This window comes from Paroedura picta, chromosome 13, assembly GCF_049243985.1.
Source record: "Paroedura picta isolate Pp20150507F chromosome 13, Ppicta_v3.0, whole genome shotgun sequence".
NCBI classification, from domain to species: Eukaryota; Metazoa; Chordata; class Lepidosauria; order Squamata; family Gekkonidae; genus Paroedura; species Paroedura picta.
In genome coordinates this window covers 49,125,277-49,143,175 of record NC_135381.1, presented here as the reverse complement: position 1 = coordinate 49,143,175, position 17,899 = coordinate 49,125,277, and the positions used below count along the sequence as shown (strand labels likewise).

Below are 17,899 nucleotides of genomic sequence, written 5' to 3'. Positions count from 1 at the left end.
GTTACTGGGCTTGTTGTTTTTATATTGTTTAACTTACTCTGAACAGGACACTGATGAAGTACCATATAGATCAGGGGTCCTCAACCCCCGGTCTGCGGCCCGGTACCGGGCCGCAAAGGCCATGGTACTGGGCCACCAGCGGCCACGCCTTCCTCCCCCCCCCGCAGCGAGAGGGGGGAAGAAGCAAGCACGGCCGCCGGCATACCAGCAATGCAAACGCGCACGCGCGGAGCTGCTGTGCATGCGTGTTTGCGCCCCCTGCTGGCAAAAACGTGCACGCGCAGCAGCTCTGAGCATGCGCGTTAGCGCCACCTAGTGGCGAAAACGCACATGTGCGACAACTGCGCATGCGCGTTTGCGAGCGGCGGCGGCCGGGCCGCCGGCTCTCTCCAACCCTCGGAGGCGGTCCCCGACTACTAGAAGGTTGGGGACCGCTGATATAGATCTTTCAAATAAATAGCAGACAACACAACAAATGCTCTGAAACAAGTGTAACATAGAATCATAGAATTGACAAGGGCCATGTAGTCTAATTCCTTGCTCAATGCAGGATCAGCCTGAAATATGATAAAATGGTGTGTCTTGGTTAATGGCTGAGCCAGTGTATTTTGAACTCACTGAAATTTCTTGTTTGTCTTTAACAGCAACCCCATGTAGTTTGCATTGCAGCAATCCAACCTCAAGGTTATAGTTAAGAATATGACCAAATCAGCCAACAAACAGACATCATTGGGAAAGGTTACTTTTCGCAAGAGCACCTATTGCCTTCTCTATCAGCAAAGATGATCCAAAAATATTGCCGTAGTCTTCACACGTTCTGCCAATGACAGAGTTATTCTATCCCATGCTGACAGCACAAGTGATTGCCTAACCTTCCTGGCCAGTATTCCTGGATTCTGCTTCCTCTTGTCCCTCCTTAGCCACTTGAACACAATACCCAGGTATTGTCCCAGAGGAGAGAGGGCTTCCTCTAGGGTGATCAGTCAAGTAAATGCAGAATTGGGTGTCATTAACGTATGATGTCCAGTCCCCAAACTATGGACAATCCCAATGAGTGGTTTGGCAGCAATATTCAACAGCAGGGTAAAGAGAACTAATCCCAGAAGAACTCCAAGGGGAGCCATTCTGCCTCCCCACTGGCAATTCTCTGTGTTCAGGGAGGCAGAGAAGGATGCAAACATTTGAGCAGTACCTCATTCTCAAAGCACCTCAACAAAATGCCTCAGCAAAATATAGCTATTTCATTACTCGTATCAGCTTATCAATGTATATCACCACCACTAGTTTGGCCCTCAGGTTCAGTATGGCTTAAAACATCAGAAACGTTAAGTGTGTCCACCTCCATTCCACAATAGAATGGAAATAATCTGTATCCATGAGCATGTTAAAAAAAAGTGCTAAGGGGTCCTGGAGGAGTTTGGTGTTAATGTTTACAGGCCAATCAGGTCACCTGTACAGCTTCTGCCTATATCCTCCTCCAGCCTGATCAGCTGTTTGACCAGCAGCTGGCCAAACAGCTAACACATCCTGCCCCTGGCCATCTCCTCGCACTGTTTCCACTTGATCGGAGTCCCTGGCTGCTCAGAAATCCATTGCCAGATAAATGAGCTGCCAGGACAGGCAGTGGGCTCTGTGGGCTGGAGGTCCCTGAGCCACTGGCTGCCACCTGTGGGGTCCAGGGGACCAGAGCTCCTAAGGGCCACAGGAGGAGAGTTAGCTTGTCCCCCGGTGCTTCCCCCCTAACCGGCCCCTGTGGCCTCCAGAGGAACCCTCTGATGGCCTTTCTGTGGCCATCAGCAGGAGCAGCCAAGTCCCCACTGCCACTTCCCACCCACTCCTGCCCCACAAGAACCCCGCTAAGCCCTCTGAGTCCTTCACCGGCCCTTTTGCAGTGGTGGAGGTGGCAGGAGCGGGGACTTCCCAACCACCCCTCGTCCTGAGAGAAGGCTGCTGAGCCCACCGGGAGCTTCAGCAGCCCTTTGGAGGCAGCGGCAGCACATGCACCATCCCCCCCCCCACTGATTCCCACCCCCCACACCTAAATAGGCCCGCCAAGCCTTCTGCGTTCACCAGCCCTTTTCCAGTGGTGGCGCCACCAGGACCCAGCTCACCGCTGCCAATCCCCCTCCCCGGCAGAAGCCTGCTTAACCCTCTGGGGGCTTCACCAGTCCTTGCAGCACTGGTGGCACAAGCCACCTCCCTGCCACATTTTCCCACCTCCCTCCCCACTAAACAGCCGCTGAGCCCTCTCCACGGCTTGGCTGGCCTGCCCGTGGCAGACAGGGGAGCTCGGGAGGAGGCCGGTGGCTAGCACCCATTGTATTCTTTTATACAATGGGATTTCCTGCTAGTTTCTTATATTTTACCCCAGTGAATTATATTGTTACAGACTCCCCACTTGACTGAGAATTGATAAGTCCCAGGGACAGCAGTTTGCCCATTTAGTTCCTTTGAGAAGAAGAGAGGGTGTGTGTGTGTGTGTGTGTATGTGTGTGTGTGGAGGGGGGGTTGATGCTGTCAGGCATGGAGAGGTGGAGGGAGGAATGTAGATGGGAGTGTAGTATCTGTATTTTCATGTGGGTTTTTATGTGGGTTTTATGAACTTACTGTAAACCAACACGAGCCGGCAGGGTCTGAGAGTGGCATTTTTGCTTTTTCTAAGAGAAGTGGAGCACAGATGGAGGCAAAGAATCAGAAGTTAACCCACATCAGATCCCCAAATAGGCCAAAGTTCTTGCCCCCCCCCCCCGTGCTTCTCTGTAGGGCCCATTTCTTTCTCTCTCTGACTCTGCCAGCATATGTAGAATATCTGTTTCTTCACACTCTTCTCCCTTCCTCCTTTAACCTCTGATAGGTATTCAGACAAAGCCACTTCCTAAAACTTAAGGCCAGTTGAGGAGACATCCTCACTCATTAAGAAACATTAAGAATTAGTGGCTGTTTGTTATATCCACCTCCACCCTCCAGGAATGTTAATTGCGGCCAAGCTCATGGGACAGAAGTTAACACTTTATTTGACAAGAAGATCACTATTCCCCGGTCAGCCTAGTCCAGCCTTGCTCAGCTTTTTTTGCTGTTGAGAAACCCTGAAACATTCTTCAGGCTTTGAGAAAACCCAAAAATGACACAGTCAGGCACAATATGACCATATATTTACATATCACCTGATAAATGTTTAACAAATATTTAAAAATATATTAAAAATAAATTTACTCTCACCCATTCAGGAAACCTTTCCAGGGCTGGCAAGAAATCCCAGGGTTTCACAAAACCCTGGTTGAGAAAGCCTGGCCCAGACTAATTACCTTTTATCCAAAACACAGAAACCTGGCAATCTGGGACTCCCCATTGTCTCAGGCATAGGCATTATCACCATGGGGGCATCTGAACAGAAGGACTGTTCTGAGATCCTATGCCATAAACACTCCTTTGTAACACCAAAGACTCTCTGATGAAAATAAATCTTTAAATAACATTCCAGAGGATACTATTTTAGCTAACATGAATGTGGAACTGCTGTATACCAACATCCCATACAAAGGTGGGCACAATTATTTAGGGTAGTTCAGACTCTTACTGCCTTCAAAGAAGGGCACCAAATAGTAAATTGGATTTGAACCATGAGACATTAGTGAGCTTTTTTGTGGCTAAAGTCTTGTTCTGTCGAGACCTTCCTGCTTTGATTGATACAGAATGTGAACTGGAAGCTCAGTGGCCATTGCAGGGGATGATGTTTGGTGGCTCCAGGCAGCTCTCTTTATTCAAAGTGGACATGTTGCCAGGGGCAGTGAGGGCCAACACTGGTCACCTGGATCCCTGTGTGTTATGGCTACTCAAATCGAGTAACCAATGGATAGGAGGCCACTTGAGGGATATTGCCAACTTCTCATCATCTAGAGCTGTGGTTCTCAACCTGTGGGTCATGACCCCATTTGGGGTTGCTTGACCCCTTCTGGGGGGTCCCCAGGCTGGTTGCTGCCACCGCAGCAGCGGGTTGTGGCAGCGGGTGATGGTGGCAGGTGGCAGCGGCTGCAAGTGGTGGCAAGCAGCAGCAATGGCTGCAAGCGGTGGCGGCTGCAAGCGGTGGCGGTGGCCGCAAGTGGTGATGGGCAGCAGCAGTGGCCGGTGGTGGCCGCAAAGAGTGGTGGGTGGTAGCGGCCGCAAGCGGCAGGAGGCAGTAGACAGCGGTGGTGGGCAGCAGGCAGTGGTGGAGGAGCCCTGGCAATGTCTGCCTCCATGCTGCCCAACTGTTGTGTGCCTGTACATGCGCGAGCACGCACATGCTCGCATGTGCACACCACACATGTGGATGCCAAACCCGTTGCTGGGGTCGCCAGCTCAGAGCAGTTGAGAACTGCTGATCTAGAGAGTTCCCCAAAGGGCTTAAGGAGGTAGTGGTTTACCATCCTCTGAAAAAAGCATCGCTAGATCCGTGGGACCCCACCAGCTACCGTCCGGTCTCGCATTTAGCGTTCCTGGGTAAGGTAGTTGAAAGGGCCATCGTGGACCCACTCCTGACATTCTTGGGCAAAGCTTCTGCCCTTGATCCATACCAGTTGGGATTCTGTCCGGACCACAGATTGGTTGCTTAATGGACCTCACTGGTTGCTTAACGTGAGGGTGGAGGCTAGGGGAAAGGGTCCGACATTGGTCTCGTGCAATGCAAGGTCGATTAAGAACAAGGCCACAACCCTGCAGCACTTCTTCGCGGAGTTGAAGGCGGACCTTGCGTGTGTGACCGAGACCTGGGTGAAGGAGGGAGAGTTGGTGGCCTTGAGAGAACTAGCCCCCCCAGGTTACTTGGTCCTTCACAAATCTCGGACCCACAAGTAGGGTGGGGGGTGGCGATCCTGGTCACTTCCTCCTATAGGGCTCTCCCGGGGCTGGAAATCAGGGGAGTGTAGTGTGTCGGTATTGGATGGGGCGTGGTTGAGAGCTTGGCCATCTGGCTGGTTTACCGTCCGCCCAATGAGCCACTAGATGCCCTGCCCCGCCTGCTGGAGGCAGCGGCCGCCTGGGCATTGCAGTTCCCCAAGCTTTTAATCCTGGGTGACTTCAATGTTCATGCAGATGCACCATCTTCAGGACTTGGCGGAGACCTGGTGTCTTCCATGGCAACACTGGGGCTCTCACAATTTGTTACCAGCCCTACCCATCATGCCGGCCACACACTCGACTTGATTTTCGGTGCTGGGATAGAGATGGATCTGGATGCAGCCTTGGTTGTGCCGTGATCGGGCCACTATGCCCTGCGGGCTCGGCTCAGGATACCACCCCTTACCCCAGTTGGGTGGCGGGTGGATTTTTGCCCACCCACAGAGACTTATGGATCCTGTTGTGTCCAGCCAGGCAGCTTTTGGCTGGAGTACTGAGAAACAGGAGATATTCTCCCCTGTTGCTTTAAGAGAAAGGATGCTGGGTACTGTAGTAGGCTTGCTCTTTCCTGTGTTCCTCAAATGCGATTGGAACTTAAGCCCAATTTCCTGGTAATAGCCAAGGCAGGAAAATACCCCTTCCTCTTTCTTTCCAAACTCTTTGTTAGTCTTCAGCCATACCCAGCAGATGGATGCCTCACTCTTTTTCACCTACCCAAACTTATAAAGAATCACTTTTCCCTTAGAAGAACCTTTGCAATCGTGTAAGTGATGCCTAATTAAAGTGACCTAAAAACGTTTGGCTTGAGTTGAACACTTTCTGGAAGCAGCTCTACAGCCACTTGAGATGTGGGATGGAAGAGTGAAAAAGAGTGTTCCTTTCTGTCTGCTGAGCAAAGTAAAGGAGTATTTCCAGCAACCAGCAACTATTGGGAAGGAGGAATGCACTTTCAGTCTGTTGTGCATCCAGAGACTCTCTTAAAGCAATCCCAAACTGCCTTGAAGGAGAAAGAAAATGCATCTTTGTCTCTGTGCTTGCAAAAGGCACTGATTTAGTCTAAGGTACTGTGTTTCCATTCTCCTGTGCTCTGCTATCTGCTGCCCCTGTTTGCCAAATTTACATTTCAAAGGACTGATTCAGCCAGCTACTGCTCCTTAATGCTTACCTCTGCATGCAAATCTTATGGGTCTGCATAAAATCCAGCCTTAAAGGATTGCTTTCTATATAGAGTACACAGGGAAATCGCCTCGGAGCTAGGCAAAAGCCCCTTCCTCTCAGAAGCAGCCTGAGTCACTGAAAACAATGCAAACTCATAGCTCTCTGTAAGCTGCCAGCAAGCTTCCCCCCCAAGTGACAGAAGATGGCCGGATCCTCAGACCATGCAAAACAGCCTCCCCCAGATTCAATGCAGGAGGACAGGCAAAACAATGATCCTGATGCAATGCCAGATGTACCTGCATTGGACCAAAACCCATCAGCCCCTCTAGTAGAGGGCACTGTTTAGGTAGGGGCGACCCCCTATGCCTTGCGAGACACCCGGTCTCTTATGGCCATTATGGAAAAGTACCTCATAGAGGAGGTTAGCAAGCTCAACGTACGCCATGAATCCACATGGTCAGCGCTAGAAATCCTGTGCAGCAACGCAGAGACCACTTCTGACTCCCTGCATCATGTAAAAAGGGTGTTAGAAGAGCGTTTCAAGAAGGGAAAGCAGCTAGAGGAGAAACTTCTCTCCATGTTACATCGAATGAAAGACCCGGATGCTCACGAAAAGGCGGAAGACATCCAGGTGAGGAACCAAGCGCACACAGTAGCTTATGAAAAAGCCTTGGAGACCTTCTTCAATCGTATGCAGCTGGCAGGCATGGACTAGGCAGCTTCCCCACGGCGAAGCGCACCATCCTTGCATCATTCCAGGTCAGCATCTTACCATTTGAAACCTGCATCCTCTCAACCTGCTTCATCACAACATTCATCGACTTCAAGAGTTGTGCTGTCTCATCATTCAAAGTCAAAGTACACTGAACGCTCAAGCAATGCAAGCCGCACATCACAAAGTTCCAGGACCTCATCCCTGGCAGATGAGCAGTGCGAGCCAAGACGGATGTCGCAGTGGCAATGGTGAAAGCCCAAAAGGCACAAGAGGAAGAGGTGCCGGCGGTAACAGAGCTGCCGGCGGTAAAAGCCCAAAAGGCACGAGAGATGATTGCAAGGGAGCAAGAAGAAGAAACTCTTCGGGCCAAGTTGGAAACGCTCAAGTGCTGGCAGGAAGCCGCAGAGCACGAAGCTTGTGCCATGGTTCTAGACAAGGAACTCCAAAAAAGGAATCCAGACTTCGACCCTTCAGGAATAGCAGAGGAAGAGTCTGGAGTATGTGCAGTTTCAGAACCTCCTTAAGAGTAGTAATGAGATGAAACTGGAATCACCTCCAACCGGCAAAGCTCAGATAACAAACCCAATGACCTCGCCTCCTATCAGAGCTCATCAAACCTCAGCAGTCCAGTTCCACGCAAGTGCCAAGGAGTTCATACCTAGAACTGCAGAGATTTCCCAACCTTTCGTGCTAGCAGCCTCGTCCTGCTCCTCTTCGGAATGGACATTCCAGACCTGCTGGTATGTCTAGCACACAGCGGGGCGCTGCCTCACCTTGCACCCACATACCCAGCTGTCACGTCTATGCATCCAGTTGGGACTCTCCAATCAAATGGGCTACCACTGCAAGTACCTGAAGACTACAGCTTTCCTCTGTCATCATCCACTCATGCACCAGCACCTACCCTACCACCGGTCACATCTGCAAGCAACCCACCTAGGACTACACAACAAGTCTGTGCACATGGTTGCATTGTCCCTCCTCCTGGCATCATGGGAACCATCCCTGCGGCTGCTACTAACCCTCCCCCCAGTGAATGACTAGAGACAAAGTTAACCATCTGTTGGGAAAGGATGGACTTGGAGAAGATTGGTTTACAGAAGTTCAACGATAAAGGAGATGACTACATAATGTGGAAGCACACCTTCAAAACAGCCATCAATGACAAGGACCTGCGCGCAGATGAAGAGCTTACCCTATTGATGTCTTGGTTAGGAACGGAATCTGCTGATGACGTAAAGGGCATTTATAGGGCTAACCTGGCAGATCCTGTATCTGCTCTGGAGCTGGCCTGGACTCGACTGGACTGGCGATACGGTACATCGGTGGGGGTGGAAACCTCACTTCCTCAACAGTTACGCAACTTTCCCAAGTTGGGTCCCAAGGAAACCTATAGTTTCTGGAAGTTATCAACCCTGCTAATTGAGACAGCAAGGGCAAAGGCCAGCCGTGCCCTCCCAGGAGTTGCATGCCTTGATCAATTTTCATCGCAATTACCAATTATCAAGAAGCTACCTGACGTTTTGCAGCGCAAGTGGCTTTCAAAGATCACCAAGTACGGAAAAGCGAATGGTAACCAGTACCCACCTTTTTCTGTCTTCGTTGACTTTGTTGCTGAGCATGATACCTCACGATGCACCCCATACTGGCATGCAGTCATGGAAGTCCAAAATGATGGGTCAGGCAAAGTTCATCATGGCACATCCTTAAAGAACCTTCCCTTACATGATGCAAAGGTCAAACCAACTGTGTCTGTTAGTAAGACTGATGTCTCTGGGTCGGCAGTAGAACATAAAGACACTTGGTCAGCAGAACAGGTGGAATCAGAGGCCAGAGGGATGAAGAAAAAGTCGACTTGTCCCTTTCACAAAACCTCACATGCCCTGAACAAGTGCAGAGAGTTCAGAGCACAATCTCTGGAGCAACGCAAGGCCTTGCTTAAAGAGTACAGGTTCTGCTTCAAGTGCTGTGACTCCAACTCACATATGGCGAGGGACTGCAGTGCCGCCGTCAAGTGTCTCATATGCGACAGCGACAGGCATCCAGCCGCTCTGCGTCCACCAGACTCTGCCTCACCACAACGGCCTTCCAGCCCTTCTGCCACGACAGAGGCTCAGACCAGCCCTGGGACAACTCCGGAAACCACCGTTAGCACCCATTGCCTAAAGGTCTGCGACACCACTCTTCATCAGAGATCTTGCCATCGGATCTGCTTGGCCAAGGTCTATCCTGTCAACCAGCCAGAGCAGGCCATAAAAATGTACGTGATCCTTGATGGCCAAAGCACTCACTCACTTGCAAGTCCTGCCTTCTTCAAACTCTTCGGAATCAAAGGCAAAGAGACACCTTACTCTCTGAGAACGTGCACTGGAGTCCAGAGCATGGCTGGGAGGAGAGCCGTTGGGTTTGAGATCGAGGCATTCGATGGGAATGTTCGGTTCCGTCTACCACCACTGTTAGAATGTGACACACTCCCAGACGATCGCAACCAGATCCCTACACCTGAAGTAGCGAGCTATCATCCTCACCTGAGGCAAGTTGCAAAAGACATTCCTGCTCTGGATCCTGAAGCAGACGTCCTGCTCCTCCTCGGAACGGACATTCCAGACCTGCTGGTATGTCTAGAACAAGTGACTGGCCCACGGGACAGCCCACATGCCCAGAGGGTAGAGCTTGGATGGGTCGTCATCGGGAACATGCATGAGAATCGCTGGAAGACACCGACTCAGGCAAGTGCTCTCACGGCAACTCTCCCAAAAAGGGTTCACACACCCAATGTCAACCCATGTCTGGAACGCTTTGCCCCACTTCCAAAGGAACCTGAATCTGCCTTGGGAGCTACAGTATTCCAGACAACCTTGGAGAACAACAATGCAGCCATGTCCATAGAAGACAAACCGTGACTGCTACCAAAAACTATAAACCCCTACCTTCCGATCAGAAGGCAAACTGGGAGAAACAGAGTAGCTCCCTCAGCACCTCAGGAGACGTTGACCTACATTGCACCTGTATTCCTGTGTCACCTACCCCAACTCTGCACAGAAAACTACACATCTCTTCTGAAACAGTCGTCGAGACGACAACATTGGCTGTGCCTATCGGAGCCTACGGCGGGGAGGAAGCCTTTCACACCAAAGTCATTGAAAACAGAAAGCCTATCAAAATGACACCAGCTGCCTCATTGACTCAGAAGTCAAGAGTCCGGACAACACCTTCAGAAGACTCTGTCCCCAAAGACCTGTTCAAACAGCAATGAAGACCAAGTTTACAAATGTAATTGTTTAGCTTAGCAGTGTAGCATGTTAATTGCATGACATTCAGTTTAGCACGTAGTGTTCATACAGACAAGTAGTGAGTGGAATTTAGTAATTCCAGGCGGGGAGTGTTTTGTCCAGCCAGGCAGCTTTTGGCTGGAGTTCTGAGAAACAGGAGATATTCTCCCCTGTCGCTTTAAGAGAAAGGATGCTGGGTACTGTAGTAGGCTTGCTCTTTCCTGTGTTCCTCAAATGCGATTGGAACTTAAGCCCAATTTCCTGGTAATAGCCAAGGCAGGAAAATGCCCCTTCCTCTCTCTTTCCAAACTCTTTGTTAGTCTTCAGCCATACCCAGCAGAGGGATGCCTCACTCTTTTTCACCTACCCGAACTTCTAAAGAATCACTTTTCCCTTAGAAGAACCTTTGCAATCGTGTAAGTGATGCCTAATTAAAGTGATCTAAAAACGTTTGGTTTGAGTTGAACACTTTCTGGAAGCAGTTCTGCAGCCACCTGAGCTGTGGGACGGAAGAGATCGCGTTGGATTCCGGAATGCTCTGCGGGACCCGATGCCTCCTGGCGACTCACTGGCGGCCTTGGTGGAGGACTGGCAGTCCCGCCTGACGGCCGCCATAGCTGAGATTGCCCCTAAACGTCCTCTCTGCCCTCTACTCAAACGGGCCCCCTGGTACACGGGGAGACTTCGGGAGAAGAAAAGGGAAGTGAGATGACTGGAGCGAGTGTGGCGGAAGACTGGTGATGAAGCTACAAGAACACCTTATCGCACGCTTATGAGGACGTATGAGATGGCGGTGAAAGTGGCTAAACAAGAGTTTTTTGCCACGGAAATCGCATCCGCAAGCTCTCGCCCGGCCCAACTATTCAGGGTAGTTAGATCACTTACCGTCCTTGAGGGGCGCCAAAACACTAGACAATTGGAAATCAGCTGCAAGGCATTCATGAGCTTTTTTGTGGATAAAGTCTTGTCACTCCGCCATGAACTTCCCGCCACAATTAATACAGTAAATTAACTGGAGACCTGTTGGCTGCCATTGGTAGTGAGGTTTGATGGCTTCAGGCGGCTCTCTCTTCCCGAAGTGGACAAGTTGCTGAGCTCGATCAGGGTGACCACTTGCCCCTCAAGGGAGGCGGCCAGGGGGTAGGAGGCCAGCTCAGAGACATCATCAACTTCTCCCTGGGTTCGGGGGAGTTTCCTGAGCGGCTGAAGGAGGCAGTGGTTTGCCCTCTCCTGAACAAACCAACGCTGGACCCTTGGGACCCTGCCAACTACCACCCAGTGTCGCACTTAGCGTTCCTGGGCAAGGTGGTGGAGAGGGCTGCGGCTGACCAGCTCTCGGCATTCTTGGAGGAAACTTCAGCACTCAATCTATATCAGTCAGGTTACCGTCCTGGCCACGGGGTGGAGATGGTGTTGGTTGCCCTTCTGGATGATCTCCGTCACCAGTTACCAGTTAGATAGAGGCTCAGGTCACGATAGTAGCATGCCAGGCATTTTTCCATCTTCGCCAGGCTCGACAACTAGCGCCCTACCTGTCCCCTGACCACTTGGCCACAGTGATTCATGCGATGGTCACCTCCAGATTGGATTTCTGTAACTCGTGCTACGCTGGCTATCTCTTATCCTTGATCCGGAAACTTCAGCTAGTGCAAAATGCAGCTGCTAGGGTCCTCACTGGCACACCTTGGAGGGCCCACATCCAGCCTGTGCTGAGGCAGCTGCACTGGTTGCCAATTGCTGTCCGGATCAGGTTCAAGGTTCTGGTTTTGACCTTCAAGGCCTTATGCAGGTTGGGACCCACATACCTGAGGGACCGCCTGTCACCCTATGCCCCCCGCAGGGCTTTTCACTCCGCAGGGGAGAACTTCCTGGTCATTCCCAGCCCTAGGGAAGCACGTCTGGCCTCGACCAGTGCCAGGGCCTTTTCGGTCCTGGCCCCTACCTGGTGGAATGAGCTCCCGGGTGAGCTGCAGGCCCTGTGGGATTTACCAGCTTTCTGCAAGGCCTGCAAAATGGAGCTCTTCCACCAGGTTTTTGGTTGAGGCCGGGGTCAGCGAATGAGAGCCAACATCCCCCCCTTGGGTCTAATAGGTTGTATCTCCTCCCTGCCGCTCTGATAGCAGGGGGTGGGAATACTGGGTGTTTTTTCCGCCATGTTGAGATTGTTTTAAAGTCTTTTAATGGATATTTTAATGGGGAAAAGGACTATTGTTACCCGCCACAAGCCTATGGGGAGTGGCAGGAAATAAATCTAATCATCATCATCTCCAGCGCCAGCTAGATTGGGGCAGTTCAGCTATCCTCATGCTTTTAGATCTGTTGGCCGCATTCAATGTGGTTAACCATGAGTTGCCAGCACACCTGTCACACCCCCACTGCCACCTCCCGTCTCCCAGGGGTTGCCAGAGCAACTGGAGCTGGCAGCTGAGGTAGCTCTGGCTGAAGAGGCTGAAGAAACAGGGGCTTCTGACAGGAACGCTGGGGAGGGCTGCTCCAGTCAGCCAGGCCCGGCATATGAGAGATCGTGGACACTGCCACAGCAGGAGTCTGAATCAGATTCAGATGGATTGCCCGAGCCACTCAGACAAAGCCGTAGGGTGGGGTTGGCAGAACACCAAAGAAGCCAGACGCTGCTGGCTCGCTGCCAGAATAGATAGGGGCCAGCTGGGTTAGCTCCGGAGAGGATGAGTGAGTCATCCCCCAGGTGCAACTAATTAGCTGGGCTGCATTTAGGAAGACAAACGCGACTGTTCAGGCATGGAAGCAATCTATGCTACTACCCCCCCCCCCGGACTGGCTCTGCTCCTGTGAATGTCTGATTGATTACTGGCAACTGACCCCTGGCTTTGCTCTTGACTCCGGCATTGGTAAAGTGAACTGGCTTTGCTTGACTATCGGATTCTCTGGACTTTGACCTTGGGACTGCTCGACTATTCTTTGCCTTGCTCTGCACTGTACTTGTTGAACTCCCGGTGACTTGGACTGAACTCTGACTCTCCCCTGCCCAGGCTTCTCCAAGACAGCTGCTACTGGGTGTGGCCAGCTAGGGCAGCATAACACCACTCGCCAGGACAGGGATTAGGGCAGTCGTTCTCAATCTGGGGGTCAAACATTTGGGGGTCAAATGACCCTTTCACAGGGGTCACAGCAGAGTGAGCAGCTTGGCTCCTCCTGTCCATGCGTGGCCACCAGATGGTCCAGCCGTGCCTACAGCCAGGCTCTCCAAGTGGTGGTGCATCTCGGCAGCCTCAGGCTCCAGGTGGCAGCACAGCTCCTGCAGCTGTATGCCCTGCCTCTCCAGGTATACCCACTCGCAACACAGCATGTCCCATTCCAGCATCACCTCCCCACGGAAAAATTTTTTTTTACATACAATCATGAAATTAGTGAAGGTGGGAAAATGCCAGTCGCACTGCATCTCCATAAATAAGGAGACATTGAAATTCACACCCAAATTTCTAGCAGAGGAAGCAACTGTCAATTGAACCCCATTCAGGTAGGGTAAGCGTGCTTCCTCACTTGGTCCTTTCCTACCCAGCTACAGAACCTCTATCTTTGAAGGGTTGAGTTTCAGGAGACTCTGCTTGAGCCGTCCTCTCACTGTTTCCAGACATCTGACTTCCAGACACCTGGATACACCAGGTAGCCATCCATCATGAGATAGAGCTGGGTTCCCTCTGCATATTGTTGGCACCGAAGGCCAAACCCAGATGGGCAAGAGGGTGCATAAAGATGCTAAACAAAGTTGGGTAGAGAATCATGCCTTGTGGCACCCCACACTAGAGATGATAGTGGTGTGACTGGATCTCCTCAACAGCAGCCCTCTGAGATCAGCCACCATATTCTGGCATTGGCAAGGTGGTGAGCTAGAAGCTCATTATTTACTATGTTGAATGCTGCCATGAGTTCCAATAACATGAGCAATGCCAATCTGCCCTGGTCCAGCTCTCTCTAGAGGTCATCCATCAGGGCTACCAGCACTGTTTCCAGGCCAGAAGCCACGCTGGAAGCCAGATTGGATTGGAACTAAGACTGAAGCTTCATCTAGGAATGCGAGCAGTGGGTCTGTGATTGCCCCCCAACCACCATAACCACTTTGGATCTGGTGACAACTTATCCCTTCAAATTAGTGGTATAGCCATGAGCACTTGCATGTCCCCACAGAATGCTAACATCTTTATGGCTGACTTGGAGCAATGCTTCCTAAAATCCCAACCACTCCCACCTTTCTTATACCTGGGGTTCATTGGTGACATAAATCATAGAGTTGGAAGATGCCTCCAGAGTCATCTAGTCCAACCCCCTGCACGCAGGAACATTTTAATTGTTTGGACACATGGTAAAGCAGCCCTGGACAAATCTCACTAGGTATTCAATGACTTCCACCCCACCATCAACCTGACAATGAACCTATCTATGCAAGAAATACATTTTCAAGACACCACTGTAAAAATATACTGTGATTGCATATATGCCACCTTATACTGGAAACATACCTGCATGCCTCAAGCTACCATCCTAAGCATGCCAAATGATCCATTGTATGCAGCCAGGCTCTATCCTACAGTGATCTGCTCCAGTCCAATAGACAGAGATTCTTACCTGAGTGCCTTACAACAAACCATTTTGTAACTATAGTACCCATTTGATTAAGTCATGAAACAGGTAAACAGAGCAGAATGACACCTAGAGAAATTGTGTTGCAAAACACGCCCAAAATATGCAAGAAAAACAAGGCACACCTGTAGTGTCAAGAGGCTACCAAGTAAATTAACAATAACAAAAAACTTTCAAAACCTTTTCTCTTCTTCGAGTCCAGCCTAAACAACCTCCAAAATTTATTTTGTTTTCAAAAGGATTTTTCCTTAGTGGCTCAGACTGCATTTATAATTCTTGTAAGACAAGCTGAAAGTCTCAGTTAATTTCTTGAGTTCTTTATTGTCTAAACATCTATTAGGTAAGACAAAACCATCTCCTTCTTCTGAGGACCCAGCCTTCAAGTGTACAAAATATGCTCCAATTTGACCAAGAGACAATAACAGAACAATGCTAGTGGTAATCTACTGCTCTTAACTCAAAACAATTCAATGCATCAACAGCTTACAATGTCTACTTAGGGGTAAACCTTTTCTTGCCCATAAGCAGCCCCCTAATATCAAACAACTCCTCTTCCACAATAATACAACATAATAATACAGCATCTAATTTGAACATGGAAACTGGCACCAGAGCTTGAAATAAACCCAATGCCAACTTTGATGCCATACACACAATCACAACATCCGGACTCATTCACATACTCATCTTCTAACATCATAGACACCATTAAATGCCAGCAATGCCCTTCAATTCTCTACCCATGACAAACAGGTCAAAGCCTACGTCAAAGGAAAATAGACACAAATCTGTCACAAGACTGAGAAGCCTGTAGGGGAGCACTTAAACCTCCCAGGGCACTCAGTGGAAGACCTCAAAGAACAGGTGGAGGAGCCGTCACACCTCCCCCCCCCCACACCTTTATCAAAGGCTTTTCCGATCCTGCTTTCCTGTGTGAATGCCCGGTTCTCTCCCAAGCAGTTTATTGCCCTTTCCACTGTATCCCATACCATGCGAGACTCTGTCCGTGTGGTTCCGGCTGCCCTGACTCTGTCTCACACATTTTGTTAGATTGCCCCTTATATGAGCAGTGTCGGGATGACAGCTTTGTTGCCTTGCTGGGAAAGAAGCCTTCTGTAAGTAAATCTATGACCTTGCAATTCCTGCTCTCTGACAAAGACCCAGAGGTAACCATTTTAGTTGCCAGAGTTTTAACTAAGATGCTCTTGTAACATGCTGCCTACCTTGTATTTTATCTTTTATAGTTTATTTAATCATTTTAAGATTAAGATGTTTGGTTATGTAACCCCATGGCCTATTTTGTTGAAATTTTAAACCCTATTTTATCTTATACATATTTTATGCCAATAAAAGGTTACTGACTGACTGCCCTTTTCCCACGGTGGTCCAGGTATAAAGAGTGACCACCCTGTTTCCCAAGTGTCTCTGTCAAAGACTGTCTCTGTGAGCATATGCAAATTGTGAACTCTGAACGCTGACTTCTTCAATAAAATACTCTTGCTAAAAGCTTCAACCTGAAGCCCAATTGTGATGTCTTGGATGTGAGTTTGCTGGGTCTCTATGCCTTGGCTCCTGACAAATTAGCCCTTCCTGGCAACTAATGCCCCCTACCTATATGTAAGGAAATCTGTTTTAATTTAAATGAAGGAATGTGCACCTGCACCTGCTATACCTCTCAATCTCTGCTTGTACTTTGTTGGTCTTGGGTTTGCTGCTAGACTCAAACTTTGTTCTCACATCTTTTCATTAGATTTACTGCCATTCACAGATCTTGACAATGGCCTTAATCCAATCTCAGCTATAATTGCCCAGTTACACATGTGCGAGCAGTTAACCCCTCCACACACACATGGAATATCTGAGGAACTCTGCATGCACATGAAAGCTTACACCTTGAATAAAACTGTTGGTCGTAAAGGTGTCACTGGTTTTTCTTTCAACCATTAGAGGACAAGTCTGCAAGTCTGTACTTCAATACTTACCTGAATAGGAAAATAATCTCGAAAATGATTCCAGATGAACCAGTTCCTTATCCAGGAAGAGCTCCTCCCACCTGCAAGATACAGAAGATCTACAATGGACAGGGCACCACTGTGGGGGCTAGAAGGGTGATGCTCCCCTCCGGAAAGGATTTTGAAGGGCCTTCAAAGCAGGTGCCTAAAAATGAACTGAATGTTTAAATATCATAAATTCTCTTGAAAATAATATTGCAGCCAAATGAAAGATAGCATAACTAGCAGCTGCATTTTCCACCAACTGTAATTTCCAGGTCAGAGACAAGGGAAGGCCTGCGTAGAGCAAATTAGAATCATAGAATCATAGAGTTGGAAGGGGCCACACAGGCCATCTAGTCCAACCCCCTGCTCAACACAGGATCAGCCCAAAGCATAGAGCATCCAAGAAAAGTGTGCATTCAACCTTTGCTTGAAGACTGCCAGTGAGGGGGAGCTCACCACCTCCTTGGGCAGCCTATTCCACTGCTGAGCTACTCTGACTGTGAAAATTTTTTTCCTGATATCTAGCCTATATTGTTGTACTTGTAGTTTTAAACCCATCGCTGCGTGTCCTCTCCTCTGCAGTCAACAGAAACAGCATCCTGCCCTCCTCCAAGTGACAACCATTCAAATACTTAAAGAGGGCTATCATGTCCCCTCTCAACCTCCTTTTCTCCAGGCTAAACATTCCCAAGTCCCTCAACCTATCTTCATAGGGCTTGGTCCCTTGGCCCCAGATCATCCTCATCACTCTCCTCTGTACCCTTTCAATTTTATCTACATCCTTCTTGAAGTGAGGCCTCCAGAACTGCACACAGTACTCCAAGTGTGGTCTGACCAGTGCCGTATACAATGGGACTATGACATCTTGTGATTTTGATGTGATGTCCCTGTTGATACAGCCCAAAATGGCATTTACCTTTTTTATCACTGCATCACACTGCCTGCTCATGTTTAGTTTACAATCCACAAGTACCCCAAGGTCTCGTTCACACACAGTGTTACCTAGAAGCGTATCCCCCATCCAGTAGGCATGCTTTTCATTTTTCTGACCCAGATGCAGAACTTTACACTTATCTTTATTAAATTGCATCTTGTTCTCATTTGCCCATTTTTCTATTGTGTTCAGATCTTGTTGAACTTGAACAGAACATAATTGGGAATCTTATGAAAAGCTTTACTAAAATCCAAGTAAACGACATCAACCGAATTTCCCCAATCCAGCAAACCTGTTACTTGGTCAAAAAAGGAAACCAGGTTGGTCTGGC

The 17,899-nt window shown here is 49.4% G+C and overlaps 1 protein-coding gene across 6 annotated transcripts in view; it reads right to left on the bottom strand.

Moving 5' to 3' along the window:
- The window catches only part of LOC143823204 (diacylglycerol O-acyltransferase 2-like), a 71,649-nt gene that overhangs the window by 37,852 nt on the left and 15,898 nt on the right, over positions 1-17,899 (bottom strand). For all 6 annotated transcript variants that reach the window (XM_077309293.1, XM_077309294.1, XM_077309289.1 and 3 more), the window contains one exon: positions 16,620-16,690. In XM_077309293.1, the coding sequence (XP_077165408.1) occupies positions 16,620-16,690 (71 nt within the window). The remainder of the gene's footprint in view (positions 1-16,619; positions 16,691-17,899) is intronic.